The sequence below is a fragment of the Halichondria panicea genome, chromosome 3 (genome assembly GCF_963675165.1).
Source record: "Halichondria panicea chromosome 3, odHalPani1.1, whole genome shotgun sequence".
Lineage (NCBI taxonomy): Eukaryota > Metazoa > Porifera > Demospongiae > Suberitida > Halichondriidae > Halichondria > Halichondria panicea.
Window position 1 is genome coordinate 655793 of NC_087379.1, and position 16671 is coordinate 672463.

The 16671-nt window shown below is 42.9% G+C and overlaps 3 protein-coding genes across 5 annotated transcripts in view; all 3 read left to right on the top strand.

Annotated features, from left to right (window-relative positions):
• LOC135333366 (ATP-binding cassette sub-family F member 3-like) overlaps positions 1–16671 on the top strand; it is a 20174-nt gene continuing 3503 nt past the window's right edge. The window contains exons 1-9 of one of the 3 annotated variants that reach the window (XM_064528347.1): positions 1–205; positions 556–766; positions 1022–1090; positions 1152–1230; positions 1919–2074; positions 2304–2508; positions 6953–7148; positions 7242–7561; positions 8653–9393. In XM_064528347.1, the coding sequence (XP_064384417.1) occupies positions 585–766; positions 1022–1090; positions 1152–1215 (315 nt within the window). In that variant the 5' untranslated portion in view covers positions 1–205; positions 556–584 and the 3' untranslated portion in view covers positions 1216–1230; positions 1919–2074; positions 2304–2508; ... (1 more) ...; positions 7242–7561; positions 8653–9393. Of the gene's footprint in view, positions 206–555; positions 767–1021; positions 1091–1151; positions 1231–1918; positions 2075–2303; positions 2509–6952; positions 7149–7241; positions 7562–8652; positions 10010–10242; positions 10405–10892; positions 11104–11331; positions 11401–11457; positions 11537–12108; positions 12265–12492; positions 12698–16671 lie in introns of those variants that run through there. The other 2 variants (XM_064528348.1, XM_064528346.1) reach the window with 2 other exon arrangements.
• LOC135333308 (E3 ubiquitin-protein ligase TRIM71-like) lies at positions 4245–6939 on the top strand. Its single transcript, XM_064528266.1, has 2 exons — positions 4245–4396; positions 4520–6939. The coding sequence occupies exon 2, from the start codon at positions 4530–4532 to the stop codon at positions 6771–6773; it is 2244 nt and encodes a 747-aa protein (XP_064384336.1). The 5' UTR covers positions 4245–4396; positions 4520–4529; the 3' UTR covers positions 6774–6939.
• LOC135333313 (E3 ubiquitin-protein ligase TRIM71-like) overlaps positions 16247–16671 on the top strand; it is a 2792-nt gene continuing 2367 nt past the window's right edge. Inside the window, exon 1 of the mRNA XM_064528278.1 lies at positions 16247–16621. The gene's annotated coding sequence lies outside the window, so the exon portion shown is untranslated. The remainder of the gene's footprint in view (positions 16622–16671) is intronic.

Below are 16671 nucleotides of genomic sequence, written 5' to 3' on the forward strand. Positions count from 1 at the left end.
TCACTGAATTAAAACTGTACTAGATATCATGCAAGATGAAGGCAGCCTTGATAGCAGCCACGGTCCTCACACTTGTCTGCTCCCTTCATAAAGCCAGCTCTCTGGGGAAGCTGAACTTACCGGTGGTTTTACTTCCCTATGTCCCCTCCAGCACTGGAGTCAAGGTCAACTTCACTCTGAGCTCCCCTCAAGGTTGCTTCTCTTGGTCAGTGTACCTACTGTGTGTGTGTAGGGGAGGGGGATACTCGTGCAAGCTGTGACCATGAGTTACAGTCAATAGTTAATTAAGCTTGGTGCAAAGATTTAGCCCTAAAAACAATTTTAACGTGGCTTAATATTGCTCGGTGAATTCCAGCGTCCAATAATTATTATATAATTATAGTGCAATAAAAATAATATTAATGATTACGTATAATTATTATGCCACGCCCACACACACAGGTTGAAGATTAAACCGGACATAGTGTCAGATATCTAACCATGCAGCTAGCATACTTGTAGTGATATATATGTGTCTCTCCCCTGCCCTAACCACACCCCCTCACACACGTGCAGGTGTTGGTAAGTCCACCCTCCTCCGCTCTATGGCGTGTCGTGAGCTGCGTCTACCAGCTGGTGTGAGTGTACTACACGTGGAGCAAGAGGTCACCGGGGACAACACACTAGCGCTGGATAGTGTACTCGAGTGTGATACTGAGAGAGTGCAGCTGCTCGCTAGAGATGGGGAGCTACTGGCCTCAGGGGACAAGGACACAGCAGCAGGCAGGTCTGTGTACCAGGAATGGGGGGGGGGGGTGTTTTAAGTATAGTAAAATTACAATACTGAAAAATAAAATGTTATTACCAAATTAGTATCCAGCTATAATTATGGTTATCAGTGTGTAGGTGTCCTAGTGTGTAGTGTACTGTGTGTTTGACTGCTAGTGAGCATTCGTATGATTATGGTTTGTGTGTATATTTTCAGTCACTTATTTTCAGTACTTTATTTACCTTTCATCTGCCCCTCCCTCTGTATGTGTAGCGCTTCTGATGAGCTGGCTGAGGTATACCTTCCACTACAGGAGATAGACGCTGACAAAGCACCAGCAAGGTAACTGTACCCAGTAGATCAAGTACCATCTTACACACTGTGCTCACTCACTCACTCACAGAGCTGGCTGTATTCTGGCTGGTCTGGGGTTCACTCCACAGAAGAATGAGATTTTATCTGGCTAAGACACTATTTGCAACGTAAGCAGTTTTTGAGAGACGGAAGTGCTGACATTAATTAATCTTCTGTTTTCTAGGGGAAGGTATGGGTGTTTTTTCAGAATCAGGCCTGTTTTCAGAGCTGTCTTTTAGCTGCCATAATTTGAATTCCGTGGATACAATTTCAATGATTTTCTGATTTTCTGAAAGCTTAGAAAGAGACCTTTCAAATGGTGTCATCAAAGTTTATATTTGAGAGATAAAAGTATTTGCCAATTTGGCCATACCATGAAGAATAGCCCATGGTCCAAGGCCGAAAAATTACAAATTACATCTTTCAAATGGTGTCATCAAAGTTTATATTTGAGAGATAAAAGTATTTGCCAATTTGGCCATACCATGAAGAATAGCCCATGGTCCAAGGCCGAAAAATTACAAATTAGGGCTCCAACGAAATGTCGTATCGAAACACATCATTTATTTCTAAGCTTTCAGAAAATCATAATGTTTTGACATTGGATCAACATTAATGCCATGCATTGAAGAATCAGGTTTGTTTTTAGAGCTATCTTTTAGAGGCCATAACTTGTGTTAGGAACGTCCTATTTAAAAAACTCAAAGACGAATTCTGTAGCTCTGAGAAGACACTATTGTATACAATTAAAGTGTCTTAAAACCGCTAATTGCTCGCAGTGCCAAAGCTGACTAATTTGTGTGTCCTATGCTGTAGATGTGGGAACACGGAACCATCGTCGGTTGTGTGCAGTGTATTATAGTCGTACCCCCAGGTTTGAAGTGATCCGTGGACTACTGGACTGTGTCATGCAGCTGCTGGAGGTGTCCTTCACCAAAGATGGCAGTGGATACTTCCTCAATGCAGCTGAAGGTGAGGGTTGCATAAGCACAGCTGTGTATGTGTGTTAGGGACTTGTGAAGGAACTACTGTATATGCATTCATTCCAGTTTGTTGGGAATTAGTGGCCTTGAGTTTTTGAAGTGTACGTGTTGGGAAGATTATTTTGTCAGAAAATTAATTCCTACAACTACACTTGCTCACTGCCCACACTTCTGCACTGCTTGTGTTTACCGCCCCCTCCTCTGCACACACTCCACAGACTCTACCTATTTCCCGGACCGTTGTGCAGAGGTGTCTGTACGTGGGAAGGTGATCGGGAAACTGGGCGTGCTCCATCCTGGTATGTCTGTTGTGCAGCTCTAGTGTGTGTGAGACTGGGAGGTGTGTCTGGTGCAGCTGTTCTCACGGCCTCCTCCAACCAGTACCTGCCCTCCGTACTCTCCAGGGAGAACCTATTTCCTCAGGTTAGTATGTGTTTCATCATGACCTCCTTGACAGTATGTACCCAGGTGTGTGTTTAGAGTCAATACTGCAAGGTCATGTACTGTACATAATTATGTCATGTACATATAATTATAGCCTGGATCCCAGGGTAGGCCGGTGAACGAGGTAATCCTTTTGTTTGTAGTTAGTGTGCTTTAGTAACCATTAAAGATCTAACATACTCTTCTTGAGGGGAGGGGTAGTTAAACACATTATTTTAGTACCGTTGATCCAATGTCAAAATTTATCGTATTTTTCGGCATTGGACCATCAGCTATTATCCATGGTTGTGTCCAAATTAGTTTTGTAGCTCAAAATAATATGAACTTTGATGGCAAGATTTGAAAGGTATAATTATTATCTTGTTGAAATTGAATGCCCAAATTAAGATCGTTCTATTGTTTGATGTAGTAGTGAGATGAGCAAAATGTAACCCACGTGACAACGTTAGAATCTTTATCTCCATTTTGAAGATGTTCTTTCTTTGCAGCTAATTTAATACCATGACGATTATAGGCTCATGTGATTCCCATATCTGGGTATCATAATTATTAGCTTGTACATGTAGCTACATGTACAATCAGTGTAAGATCTAACCTCGGTTCTAATTATTAGTATGTATGTGTGTGTGTGTGGGTTGTAGTACGTGATCTATGAAGTGGGAAGAAGGGGAAAGCATGGAATTAGAATGGGAAATTATTGGTCATACATTTTTTGTTGATTTTTGGTATTCCTTAGAATTTAGGAGGTAAAAATTAATTTCTGGTGGTTTCGTGTAGTTGATGTTCTATATCTTGAGTTGGTGTTGTTGTGTTAATCTGTACGTACGTTGGTCACAGAGTACAAGAGAGCATTGTTGTATGTAGTCGTCCGTATCTATGCCAAGATTTGTGTCTGCTGGTTTATGCTGGTTTATGGAGATTTCGGTTCTTTGTTGTTTAATTTTGGCGAGGGCATATCGTGTGTTTGTTAAGGTTGGATGTTGTTTGGTTAAATATGAGTAGTTTTTGTCCAATTCTGTTTGAGTGTAGGTTATATAATTCAATTTCAGTTCATTCGTCTGTAATTTATTATGGTCTATCTGTAAGAGGTTGTTCTCTTTTGAAGTGGTCTCAGGCTGCTTGTATGGGCATTGGGTTGTGATGGACAATGAGCACTTGGAAATAATTACCTGGTGTTGATTGTTTCGTCTCTGTCTCGCTGGGTATCTCCTGGTGCGTTGTTGAGCTTGTATATATTGCTCATCCCTTCAACACTGGATTATTGTCATTAGCAACAAAAGTTTTGATACGAAAATATCCCGACCACAAGAGAAGGCCGGTGGTGTGAGTGGGTGGGGCAATGGAGTCCACTCAACCATGCATCTCATGGACCCAATTAAGAGTGTTCTAACATAATTATACACGTAGAGATTATCATCCGTATGTATGTATGTATGTATATGAAAAAGATTGATTTTATTAATCTATGGTGTGAATCAATCTCAAACTTAGCCAGTGTATATTTGGATGGGCTGTACCAAAATCGCATGGACCCAAAAATGTGGACAGTGCAGAAAGTGATCCACAGAGAATCAGAGGATTATTTGCCCATGCACACAAGGAAACTATGACCTCAGTAGTGGGCGTACAATGTTATACTACTGTAACAATAACAATAGTAATGGTCCATATTCGTACAAATGTATAATAATACTTGTCCTACATACAATATAGAATTGTACGTTTGTATGGAACATTAATCACTACTATTGATCAATGCTGTTGTTGTGCATGCATCACCTGACCTGTCACTGTGAGAGCTGTGAGTCTATAGCTGCTTTTGCCAAGCTTTGAGCTTTTCTTTCTACTACTAAACACTTTTCTAAAGGTGAGCATAATTACTGTACATGTTCTGATACATTCGTTTGTAGTTTTCGTTGCTTGAATTCTTTGTTATAAATTATACAGCTTGACACGCCCCCTTTTTAGCCTATTGTTATCCTTTTCTCAGTTTTGTGTCAATGGCTGAGAGGCCGAGTGCTGCTCAAGAAGCTCTCTCCAAAGTGGAGGACCAACTGTCATGCCTAGTCTGTCTGAAGCCCTACACCAACCCTCGACTGCTCTCCTGTTTCCACGTCTACTGTCAACATTGTCTCGAGGATATAGTTGCCCACAATCGACAAGGCCAGCTGGAATGCCCCAAGTGTCGCCGGCCCACCCCCCTACCCCCCACTGGTGTGAGTGGCCTCCAGGCTGCCTTCAATATACACCATCTCTTTGACATCCAAGAAACACTCAAGAAGGTTAAAGAGCCTCAGAAATTGGCTTGTGAGAAATGCTCCAAAACGACTCGTAAAGCCACCAGCTTTTGCCGACAATGCACCAAGTTCATCTGCGATCTGTGTACGAACATACACAAAGAATACGAAGAGTTCGAAGGTCATGAAGTCGTTACTATCGAAAAAGTTGAGGGTGATTTGATTCGCTTGGTCTCCCCAAAGAAGACGTCCTCTCGCTGCCCTAAACACGACGACATAATGAGACTTTATTGCGAAACTTGTGGAGAAGTGATTTGTATCAATTGCACCGTCCAAATACACAAAGACCACAAGTACTGTGTGATTGCCGACACCTTTGAGAGCCACAAGAAAGAGATCCTGGACTCCCTAGGACCCGTTGAGAAACAGCTAGAGGCCACCGACACAGCTCTCGTCAATCTGGAAGGACGACATGCCGAAATTATTGAACACGGAGGAAAAATTGCGACCAATGTCCACTCGAAATTCGATGAGCTCCATCAAGCTCTGTATGCTCTTGAGGGGGAGCTTATGGCGGAGTTGGAAGGCCACACCCAACAACAGCTCAAGAGCCTCTCTGCTCAGCGAGAGGAGGTGGAGATCCTCCAAACCCAACGTAGCAGCTGCCTGCATTTTGTGAGGGAGATCATTCGTACCGGGTCTCCAGGAGACGTGCTCAAGATGAAGCAAGGTGTGGTGAAGCAAGTGAGAGAGCTGGTGGACACCTTTGACCCCAACACCCTAGAGCCTCGTGAGACAACCAACACCTGTTTTGTGCCTTCTGCTCAGCTAGTCAAAGATTGCAAAGAATTTGGAGCCATCGGTATACCATCAGTAACTGTCACCCCTACAAAAAGACTCGACAAAACCAGAGTACAAGGATCCACTAGTCTTCGATTTTCAAACACAAATCATCCACTGATCCAAATTCCATCCTTGAACATTAAAGCCGAACTTATATCGAAATCAACGAATCAGACGACAAACTGTGTTGTGAAGGAACGAGGGAAGGGAGAGTACGAGATCTCCTACCAGCCAACAGTGGGCGGGGCCAGCGAGCTGATCGTGAGAGTGGGTGGAGAGGAGGTGGCAGGAAGTCCATTCCCTGTAGCAGTCAAGACTCCGATCGATAAACTAGGAACTGTTATCAAGACTATCAATGATCTCAAGAAACCTCATGGAGTGGCACTCAACCAAGCTAGGGAGATAATTGTGCCTGAACAGGGTGCTGGTATTGTCTCGATATTTAGCCCCACAGGAGACAAGCTGCGAACATTAGACACTCGAGGCACAGCTGTTGGGAAGATGAAGAATCCTTGTGGTGTGGCAGTGGACGGTGATGACAATATTCTGGTGGTGGACGGTGGTAATTATCGACTGTTGAAGTTCTCACGTGGAGGAGACATGATAGCAGCAGTTGGTAGTCATGGCGATGGTCCAGGACAGTTTAACTATCCGAATTGTGTTTGTGTCAACAGTGTCAATGGGAAGGTGTATACGTATGTGGTTGATAACGGTGCTCACTGTGTTCATATTTTCAACTCTGACCTCACCTTCTCCAGCAAGTTCGGCAGTAAAGGCAGTGGTAATGGACAGTTTAATCGTCCCTGGGACGTTGCATCCGATCGTAGTGGTTGTGTGTATGTGGCTGATGCTGGTAATACTCGAGTGCAAGTCTTCACACCCGATGGTGGCTATCTGAGGCAGTTTGGGAAGAAAGGCGGTGGAAATGGAGAACTTTACTACCCTGCCTGCATCTGTGTGGACTGTGATGATCTGGTGTATGTGGCGGAGTATGGGAACAAGCGTGTCTCAGTGTTCACGTATGAGGGAGTGTTTCTCAAGTCGTTTGTATCACCTGGATCTGGACCAGGACAGTTCAACAGTCCTTATGGAATAGCAGTAGACCAGTGTGGTGTGGTGTATGTGTGTGATAATGGCAACAATAGAGTGCAAATATTTTCCTAGTTTATTTTTGTTATTTTGTTAATTAAATTTTGTTGAGTTATTGTAACATTGCTAATGAATATTGAAATTGAAACCAGTGAATTCTTTGCCCATGCTGTCCCTGTGTACGTGTGTACTGAGTCTCTCCTGTTATAGTCGTACCTTTAGTATCGTACCTCACCCCACCCCCTCTGCTGCAGGGTCTCCATGGTGACATGGTGTGAGGGAGAGAGCGTGACAAGGGGTGGAGCCTGATATCATCAAGCTACTAGTCATTGAGAACATGATGCTACAACCCTCCATGGATGTGTACATTCTGCCACTGCCACCCACAGAGGTCAAGGGTCACCGGACTAGAAGCCATAATACAAGACATCAGTTTTCTACTAAATTATTGTGTGTGGGTGGTGTGGGTGGTGTGGGTGGGTGTGGTGTGTGGATCATTGTCTCCTTGCTAAATAATACACAGAGCTACATTTGTCCTTGCAGAATCTCTTGTGCCGAGCCAGTTTCCATGACGATACGACTAGTGATTGGTCATATGCCAGACTTCCCTCTATTGACTCAGACCAACAATCACAATATTTAGTCTATATATATACGATTTTGTCAAACAACTATATATTTTTTCGATGTCTTAATTGTGTTTGTCTGCAGTTTCCTGTGTGGCCTTTGAACCAAAATTGAAATAATTAACGCTGTATGGGGCGTTTGAAAACTTCACATCGCTGCAATGGACGTGGTGATCGTCCAATCAGAATGCTCTACCCACCCCCCGACCTCCTCACTACAACACAAGGACTTAGATAGTAAGTGTGTCTTTGAGGGGGACAACTTTTGCCACTGATTTTAGCATACCATTACTTTGATAGAACTTCCTATAAGAGTTACATGTGTACAGTGGTGGCTGTACGACTTTGAGAGCCCGTAACTTGAATTTTGGTAGTCTGATTTCAATTCTGAAAGTTAAATGGAGTTCATTCATTTGGCCATAATAGTTGGCCAGATTTCAGCTAAATACCATGGACTACAGTCCTGGTCTTTTTCTGACATTTTGTTGCTCATAATAAGGGGGTTGATTGTGCTATTTTATAGAGTATTAGCTTTCATAAAACCACAAAACCATTGAAATTGGACCACCTAAACATTTCTAGTATCATAATTAAGCTAGGTAGTGTGTGGAATTGTGTCTGACTGCAATGTGTATACTAGCAGGGTTTCATCTAGTGGGGGGGGGGGCTGGGATGAACCTTCCTCCCCAAAATACTCATCTTCCCCCCAAATGTGTGTATAATAATGACATCATCACATTAGTACTGTCTATGATGTGCAATATGTAACTATAGATCTTCTGTGATGCACTAAGAGTGGGCGTAGCTCGTGGAGGGGTAAGGCTGGCAGTGGGCGTAGCTGGTGGAGGGGTAGGGCTGGCAGTGGGCGTAGCTGGTGGAGGGGTAGGGCTGGCAATGGGCGTAGCTCGTGGAGGGGTAAGGCTGGCAGTGGGCGTAGCTGGTGGAGGGGTAAGGCTGGCAATGGGCGTAGCTGGTGGAGGGGTAGGGCTGGCAGTGGGCGTAGCTGGTGGAGGGGTAAGGCTGGCAGTGGGCGTAGCTGGTGGAGGGGTAAGGCTGGCAGTGGGCGTAGCTCGTGGAGGGGTAAGGCTGGCAGTGGGCGTAGCTGGTGGAGGGGTAGGGCTGGCAGATGAGAGACATGTAATAAGGGGTGTGGTCAACAAATGTGGGAGTGGCCAAACATTATGCGGTATATGCGTAAACCTTCCCCCCTAACTTTTAATCCTGACTAGTACCCAGTACACTGTATACATAATTATGTGTTATTATACTCACATCATGCATACTACTATCTACTCCCCCCACACACACACACACACACACACACGCAGCGATAATATTCTCCCGGAGTCAATTTCTTTCTTCTCTACTCCTTCGCAATCCACCAGAATTGACTTCTACTGTTCTTCAATTACCCTCTAAACAAGGGCGCCCTCACTATAACCCACGGCTCTGCTGATAATGTCATTGAGTTACTTGACTGTTTGCAGCACCCAGACACTGGTGAGGTTCATGACCTCCCGACCCTCATAACCAAGCACCAGGTGGTGGAGATCAACGACCCAGTGCAAGTGACCCTCAAACACCTCGTCATTCTCTGGGACCCCCAAACAGACTTCAAATACCAGCACCAATTGAATGTGAGTGTGCTAGCTAGCTTGTTGAGAGCTAAACCTGTGTAGGGTACCAGCTACATAGGCTTGTACATGGCTTGTAATACCGTATAGCGGGTAATTTCCGTAAGGTGAAAATTTGTTCAACTCGAAAGCGGTGATTTTCGTTTGTCTGCAACCTACTGGTTTTACTAAATAATTATGAACAATTATAGGGATCTCCTTTATTAATTTTGTTTCAGATACAGCGACTTTTCGATTGCGAATTGCGAACATCGTAGCAATCTAGTCGAAAGTAACGATTTAGATTGGATATGCAATTCCCATACTTTGAATGCAATAATTATTATAGTTACAATGCAATCAAGCTTGTACAGTGTCATTCACAATCCATTAACCTCTCATTGGATAGTACTGTCCCTATTCCTGTGTTGTACACTACTGTCTATTTAATTGTAGATTGTGTTATTTATGTTTATGTGATCAATTTCCTGAACCAACTTTCCCTCCCCCCACAGTCTCGTGCATGGACAAAGATGATGTGTACAGTTTTGGAGTGCTTGCTTGTGAAGTGGTGAATGCCAGATTTCTTGAAGCTGCTGTATTTCTTGGTCTGCTATTGAGTATGGAAGGTGTATGGCGGGAGCTCCACCCACTCATCACCTCCTGTGTCTCTCACTCCCCTCAGGACAGACCCTCCATGGACACTGTGCTACACCACATCAAACAATTGAACTCTGAGTCTTAGCATTGGTGCATGAGTGTTTTATTATTAATTTGTAAATAGAGATTTCTTATTCTGCAAACAAAGTGGGGGAGGGGCTGCTCAAGATGAGGGGGTGTTGCATGGGGTCAGAGATCAGAAAGCCATGTGGACTCACTGAAAGCTATAAACTACATGAACTATCTCTCCTATACTACTAGATATCAAGATGAAGGCAGCCTTGATAGCAGCCACGGTCCTCACACTTGTCTGCTTCCTTCATAAAGCCAGCTCTCTGGGGAAGCATGTCCCCTCCAGCACTGGAGTCAAGGTCAACTTCACTCTGAGCTCCCCTCAAGGTTGCTTCTCTTGGTCAGTGTACCTACTGTGTGTGTGTGTAGGGGAGAGGGGATACTGGTGCAAGCTGTGACCCTGAGTTACAGTCAATAGTTAATTAAGCTTTAGGTCTAAAAATAATTTTAACATGGCTTAATATTGCTCGGTGAATTCCAGCGTCCAGTAGTTATAGTGCACTGCAATAAATATTAATGATTATTATGCCACCCACACTCACACTCCACACACACACACACACACACACACAGGTTGACCACACACACAGGTTGAGCACTAAACCGGACATAGTGTCAGTGAAGCCGCTGTATTTAATTTGGAGGAGGAGCCTGGATGCTCTCGGGAGGTAGAGCTCACGGCTCAGTCCACTCAGCCAATCCGATTGAGCAGCATCATCATCGATGAGGATATCAGTGAGAAGTGGTTAACTTACTTTAAAACTGTATGCCAAACTAACCGTACTGAAAATAATAATTATGACAAACAAACGGCCTGTTGGGACAAATGGTAGCCTAGGGACTCGGCTAATTAGAGTGAGTTTAGGTCTCTCAAGTATTTACACACAATATGTTGGGAGCTACATAAATCGACCATTCTACCAGGTAGCTATACTGGAACAGGGAGAAGAACACAAGGCATTATTAGTCTTTGGTCCTTTTTATTATGTTAATTGGTGGCTGTGATTATTATGCTCTCCGTCTCATGATGCATTGAGCACCTCTCCACAGAAGAAATGGATGGTCAGAACTCTCTATTGAACATGAAAATAGAAACTGTTTCATACTGCTGAATAGTAGTATTCATTTGTAAGAACAGAAATCTAACCATGCAGTTAGCATACTTGTAGTGATACACGTGTGTCTCTCCCCTGCCCTAATCACACACCCTCACACACGTGCAGGTGTTGGCAAGTCCACCCTCCTCCGCTCTATGGCGTGTCGTGAGCTGCGTCTACCAGCTGGTGTGAGTGTACTACACGTGGAGCAAGAGGTCACCGGGGACAACACACTAGCACTGGATAGTGTACTCGAGTGTGACACTGAGAGAGTGCAGCTGCTCGCTAGAGAGGGGGAGCTACTGTCCTCAGAGGACAAGGACACAGCAGCAGGCAGGTCTGTGTACCAGGGGGGGGGGTGTTTTAAGTATAGGAAAATTACAATGATGAAAAATAGTATCCAGCTATAATTATGGTTACCAGTGTGTAGGTGTCCTAGTGTGTAGTGTACTGTGTGTTTGACTGCTAGTGAGCATTCGTATGATTATGGTTTGTGTGTATATTTTCAGTACTTATTTTCAGTACTTTATTTACCTTTCATCTGCCCCTCCCTCTGTATGTGTAGCGCTTCTGATGAGCTGGCTGAGGTATACCTTCCACTACAGGAGATAGACGCTGACAAAGCACCAGCAAGGTAACTGTACCCAGTAGATCAAGTACCATCTTACACACTGTGCTCACTCACTCACAGAGCTGGCTGTATTCTGGCTGGTCTGGGGTTCACTCCACAGAAGAATGAGATTTTATCTGGCCAGGACACTGTTTGCAAGGTAAGCAGTTTTTGAGAGACGGAAGTGCTGACATTAATTAATCTTCTGTTTTCTAGGGGAAGGCGTGAGTGTTTTTTCAGAATCAGGCCTGTTTTCAGAGCTATCTTTTAGCTGCCATAACTTGAATTCCGTGGATACAATTTCAATGTATTTTCTGAAAGCTTAGAAAGAGACTTGTCATCAAAGTTTATATTTGAGAGATAAAAGTATTTGCCAATTTGGCCATACCATGAATAATAGCCCATGGTCCAAGGCAGAAAATTACAAATTGCCCCCAACAAAATTTCGGATCGAAACACATCATTTGAAAGGTCTCTTTCTAAGCTTTCAGAAAATCATAATATTTTTGACATTGGATCAACGGTATTAAAGTAATGGCTGTTGAAAAATCAGGTTTGTTTTTAGAGCTATCTTTTAGAGGCCATAACTTGTGTTAGGAACGTCCTATTTAACAAGCTCAAAGACGCATTCTGTAGCTCTGAGAAAGCACTATTGTATACAATTAAAGTGTGTTAAAACCGCTAATTGCTCGCAGTGCCAAAGCTCACTAATTTGTGTGTCCTATGCTGTAGATGTGGGAACACGGAACCATCGTCGGTTGTGTGCAGTGTATTATAGTCGTACCCCCGGGTTTGAAGTGATCCATGGACTACTGGACCGTGTCATGCAGCTGCTGGAGGTGTCCTTCACCAAAGATGGCAGTGGATACTTCCTCAAGGCAGCTGAAGGTGAGGGTTGCATAAGCACAGCTGTGTATGTGTGTTAGGGATTTGTGAAGGAACTACTGTATATGCATTCAGTCCAGTTTGTTGGGAATTAGTGGCCTTGAAGTTTTTTGAAGTGTATGTGTTGGAAAGATTATTTTGTCAGAAAATTAATTCCTACAACTACCTCACTGCCCACACTTTTGCACTACTTGTGTTTACCGCCCCCTCCCCTGCACACACACTTCACAGACTTTACCTATTTCCCGGGCCGTTGTGCAGAGGTGTGTGTACGTGGGAAGGTGATCAGGAAACTGGGCGTGCTCCATCCTGGTGTGTCTGTTGTGCATTTCTAGTGTGTGTGAGACAGGGAGGTGTGTCTGGTGCAGCTGTTCTCACGGCCTCCTCCAACCAGTACCTGCCCTCCGTACTCTCCAGGGAGAACCTATCTCCTCAGGTTAGTGTGTGTTCATCATGACCTCCTTGACAGTATGTACCCAGGTGTGTGTTTAGGGTCAATACTGCAAGGTCATGTACTGTACATAATTATGTCATGTACATATAATTATAGCCTGGATCCCAGGGTAGGCCGGTGAACGAGGCTAGTACATATAATCCTTTTGATTGTAGTTAGGGTGCTTTAGTAACCATTAAAGATCTAACGTACTCTTCTTGAGGGGAGGGGTAGTTAATTATTTTAAACAGCCATAACTTTAGTACCGTTGATCCAATGTCATTATTTGCTTAAAGCGACTTTCAAATGATGTGCTTGGAAACATTTGAAAGGTATATCACACAGAATATCAGAAAATCGTTGAAATTGAATGCCCAAAGATCGTACTATTGTAGTCAGAAGAGCAAAATGTAACCCACGTGATAACGTTAGAATTTTTCTCTCCATTTTGAGGATGTTCTTTCTTTGCAGCTAATTTTAATACCATGACGATATTGTGTTTAGGCTCATGTGATTCCCATATCTGGGTATCATCTTACGTTTAGGTGTTTTGTGGCTTGTAGCTACATGTACAATCAGTGTAGCCTTTGTTCTGACAATGTGGATTTGCTAATTACTTGTGTGTGTGTGTGTTTGGAAAGGGGGTATGTAACCTTGGTTGCAGGGGCGTAGCCAGGATTTTGAGGATGGGGTGCTACCACGACGAAAGAGGGCGCGGAGCGCCGAAATTTGGTTGACCGGAAGCCACACCTCTTATTAATGACGTAATAATTAATAGTTGGGCTTAGCCCAATCTTCTATTTGCATAGAGAAGCCTATTTTACTACGAAAGAGAACTAGTCTATAGATCTAAGCCAGAATGTTTAAAGACCAATTCGTTTTGCTTGCCTACTAGCTAGCTAACTGCAGCAAGATCTGGAAGAGAAGGGGGTGCTCAGCTAGACAATCAGGTACACTTTGTGTACAATCTCAGATAGAAGGGAGTGCTTGAGCACCATGAGCCCCCCCTGTCTACGCCCCTGGGTTGGATTTGCCATTAGTCCATAATGAAAAGTCTATTTGTGTTGAGTTTCACCTTCATAAAGTTAACTTTGTCATACTTCACTGAAATTCAAAGTTTCATATACCATTGGATTCCTTGTTAAAAAGCGCTTCTATCTATATGCTGTAGAGCTGGTAAGCTCCAACCAGCTAAAAGTTAGCATTTTCCATGCAGAAGTCCCAGGCATACTTGTCCACCACGTAAAGCATAAATGAAGCCATAATTGACCACATAACTTCCGGGGTCGAACTCAATGCAAATAGACTTTAGTTTTGTAGGTAATCTGTGTAAGAGCGTGCGAGTGGTTGTAGTACGTGATCCATGAAGTGGGCAGAAGGGGAGAGCATGGAATTAGAATGGGAAATTATTGGTTGTACCGGGGTAGTGTCGTACATATTTTGTGGATTTTCGGTATTCCATAGAACCATAGATTGAAGAGTTAGAGGGATAGGAAGAGGAGTGGTGCACGTGATTATTTTACATTGAATCTGCAGTGGAGCCTCGAAAATTATCCGCGTTACGAGGCTATTAAGCACATTTTTGCCGGGTAACTCCCAAAGCTGTGTTTCCTCGAGACATCATCTCTTTCAGCAATTTATAACACGCCTAGTCCATGAGCCACGTGTAGTACTTGCTAATGACTGACCACACCCAGTAAAAAGAACAAAGTTATATATGTTCCCAAGGCAGTTTTAGAGCTATTGGAACATATAACGTGTAAGCGTGCTGGTTATGACTACTACAATAGGTATAGACCTTGAAATATAAGTGAGTTGCACGGACTAAGCACAGTTACTTGTAGTTTATTATGCACTGAGTGTAGAAATAGATATTGTTGTGATGGCCTCGATTAAACCGCAGCGTAGCGCGGATGTTACTCGAGATACCAACCGTTTCCTATCCCTCTAACTCTTCAATCTATGATAGAACTTGGGAGGTTGTGTATTTTGGGGGTTGGGAAGAGGTTTTTGTGTATTGCGTTTAGTTGTGGTGAAAAATGTCTGGTGGTTTCTTGCAATTGATGTTCTATATCTTGAGTTGGTGTTGTTGTGTTAATCTGTACGTACTTTGGTCACAGAGTACAAGAGAGCATTTTTGTATGTAGTCGTCCGTATCTATGCCAAGATTTGTGTCTGCTGGTTTTATGGTGACTTTGGTTCTTTGTTGTTTAAGTTTGGCGAGGGCATATCGTGTGTTTGTTCAGGTTGGATGTTGTTTGGTTAAATATGAGTGATAGTTTTTCGTCCAATTTGTTTGGTCAATGTACGCTTCTAATTTATAAAGTGGGCATTCTGAATATACTTGAGTTTAAGTTACATAATTCGATTTCGGTAAATTTCATTCGTCTGTTGATTGTTTTGTCTCTGTCTCGCTGGGTATCTCCTGGTGCGTTGTTGAGCTTGTATATATTGCTCATCCCTTCAACACTGGATTATTGTCATTAGCAAGAAAAGTTTTGATACGTAAATATCTCGACCACAAGAGAAGGCCGGTGGTACCATTTGAAGGGTCTCTTTCTAAGCTTTCAGAAAAACATAAAATATTTGATTTTCGATCCACAGAATTCAAGTTATGGCAGCTGAAAGATTCCCAAAATCAGATTAAACGGAGGGGGGGGTGGGTGTTTTTTAACTGCCATAACTTCAGTAAAGTTGATCCAATGTCAAATATTTTATGATTTTCTGAAAGCTTAGAAAAATACCTTTCAAATGGTGTGTTTCCACACTACCATAGTAGTAAAAAAATAAATGATTCTGGCCTGGTGAGTGGGCCTCGACATTTACTAAAACAATAAGTTTGTTTCTGGCCTAGTGAGTGACCAGGTAGTAAAAAAATAAAATAAAAGTTTGATTCTGGCCTGGTGAGTGGGCCTCGACATGTAGTAAAAAAAATAAGTTTGTTTCTGGCCTGGTGAGTGACCAGGTAGTAAAAAAATAAAAATAAAAGTTTGTTTCTGGCCTAGTGAGTGACCAGGTAGTAAAAAAATAAAAATAAAAGTTTGTTTCTGGCCTGTTGAGTGGGCCTCGACATTTACTAAAAAAATAAGTTTGATTCTGGCCTGGTGAGTGGGCCTCGACATGTAGTAAAAAAATAAGTTTGTTTCTGGCCTATAGTGAGTGACCAGGTAGTATAAAAATAAAAGTTTGATTCTGGCCTGGTGAGTGGGCCTCGACATGTAGTAAAAAAATAAGTTTGTTTCTGGCCTGTTGAGTGGGCCTCGACATTTACTAAAAAAATAAGTTTGATTCTGGCCTGGTGAGTGGGCCTCGACATGTAGTAAAAAAAATAAGTTTGTTTCTGGCCTAGTGAGTGACCAGGTAGTAAAAAAATAAAATAAAAAGTTTGATTCTGGCCTGGTGAGTGGGCCTCGACATTTACTAAAAAAATAAGTTTGGTGTGAGTGGGTGGGGCAATGGAGTCCACTCAACCATGCATCTCATGGACCCAATTAAGAGTGTTCTAACATAATTATACACATAGAGATTATCATCCGTATGTATGTATGTATGTATGCTGATTTTGTATTATGATGAATTTGAATACATTTTGTGATCTTGTGTGTGTGCATTGGGTGCATGATGTGAGATCAATTTCAACATGGTATGGAGTGTTGTTAACATGGAGGGTGACATTGTATGAGTGTGTGTTGTCTGTATCTCAGGCAACTGGTCAGAGGACTAGCAATAGAGTGGGTGTAGAATGTTGCTAGGCAATATAGCCACAAGTATGTGTGTACCATTATGGTCTAACCATAATCAATACTTTGATCCTATGAATATTGTTGTGCATGCATCACCTGACCTGTCACTGTGAGAGCTGTGAGTCTATAGCTGCTTTTGCCAAGCTTTGAGCTTTTCTTTCTACTACTAAACACTTTTCTAAAGGTGAGCATAATTATTGTACATGTTCTGATACATTCGTTTGTAGTTTTCGT

Excerpts from the sequence above, each read along its gene's own strand:
- LOC135333308 (XM_064528266.1), top strand. The coding sequence starts at position 4,530 with ATGGCTGAGAGGCCGAGTGCTGCTCAAGAAGCTCTCTCCAAAGTGGAG.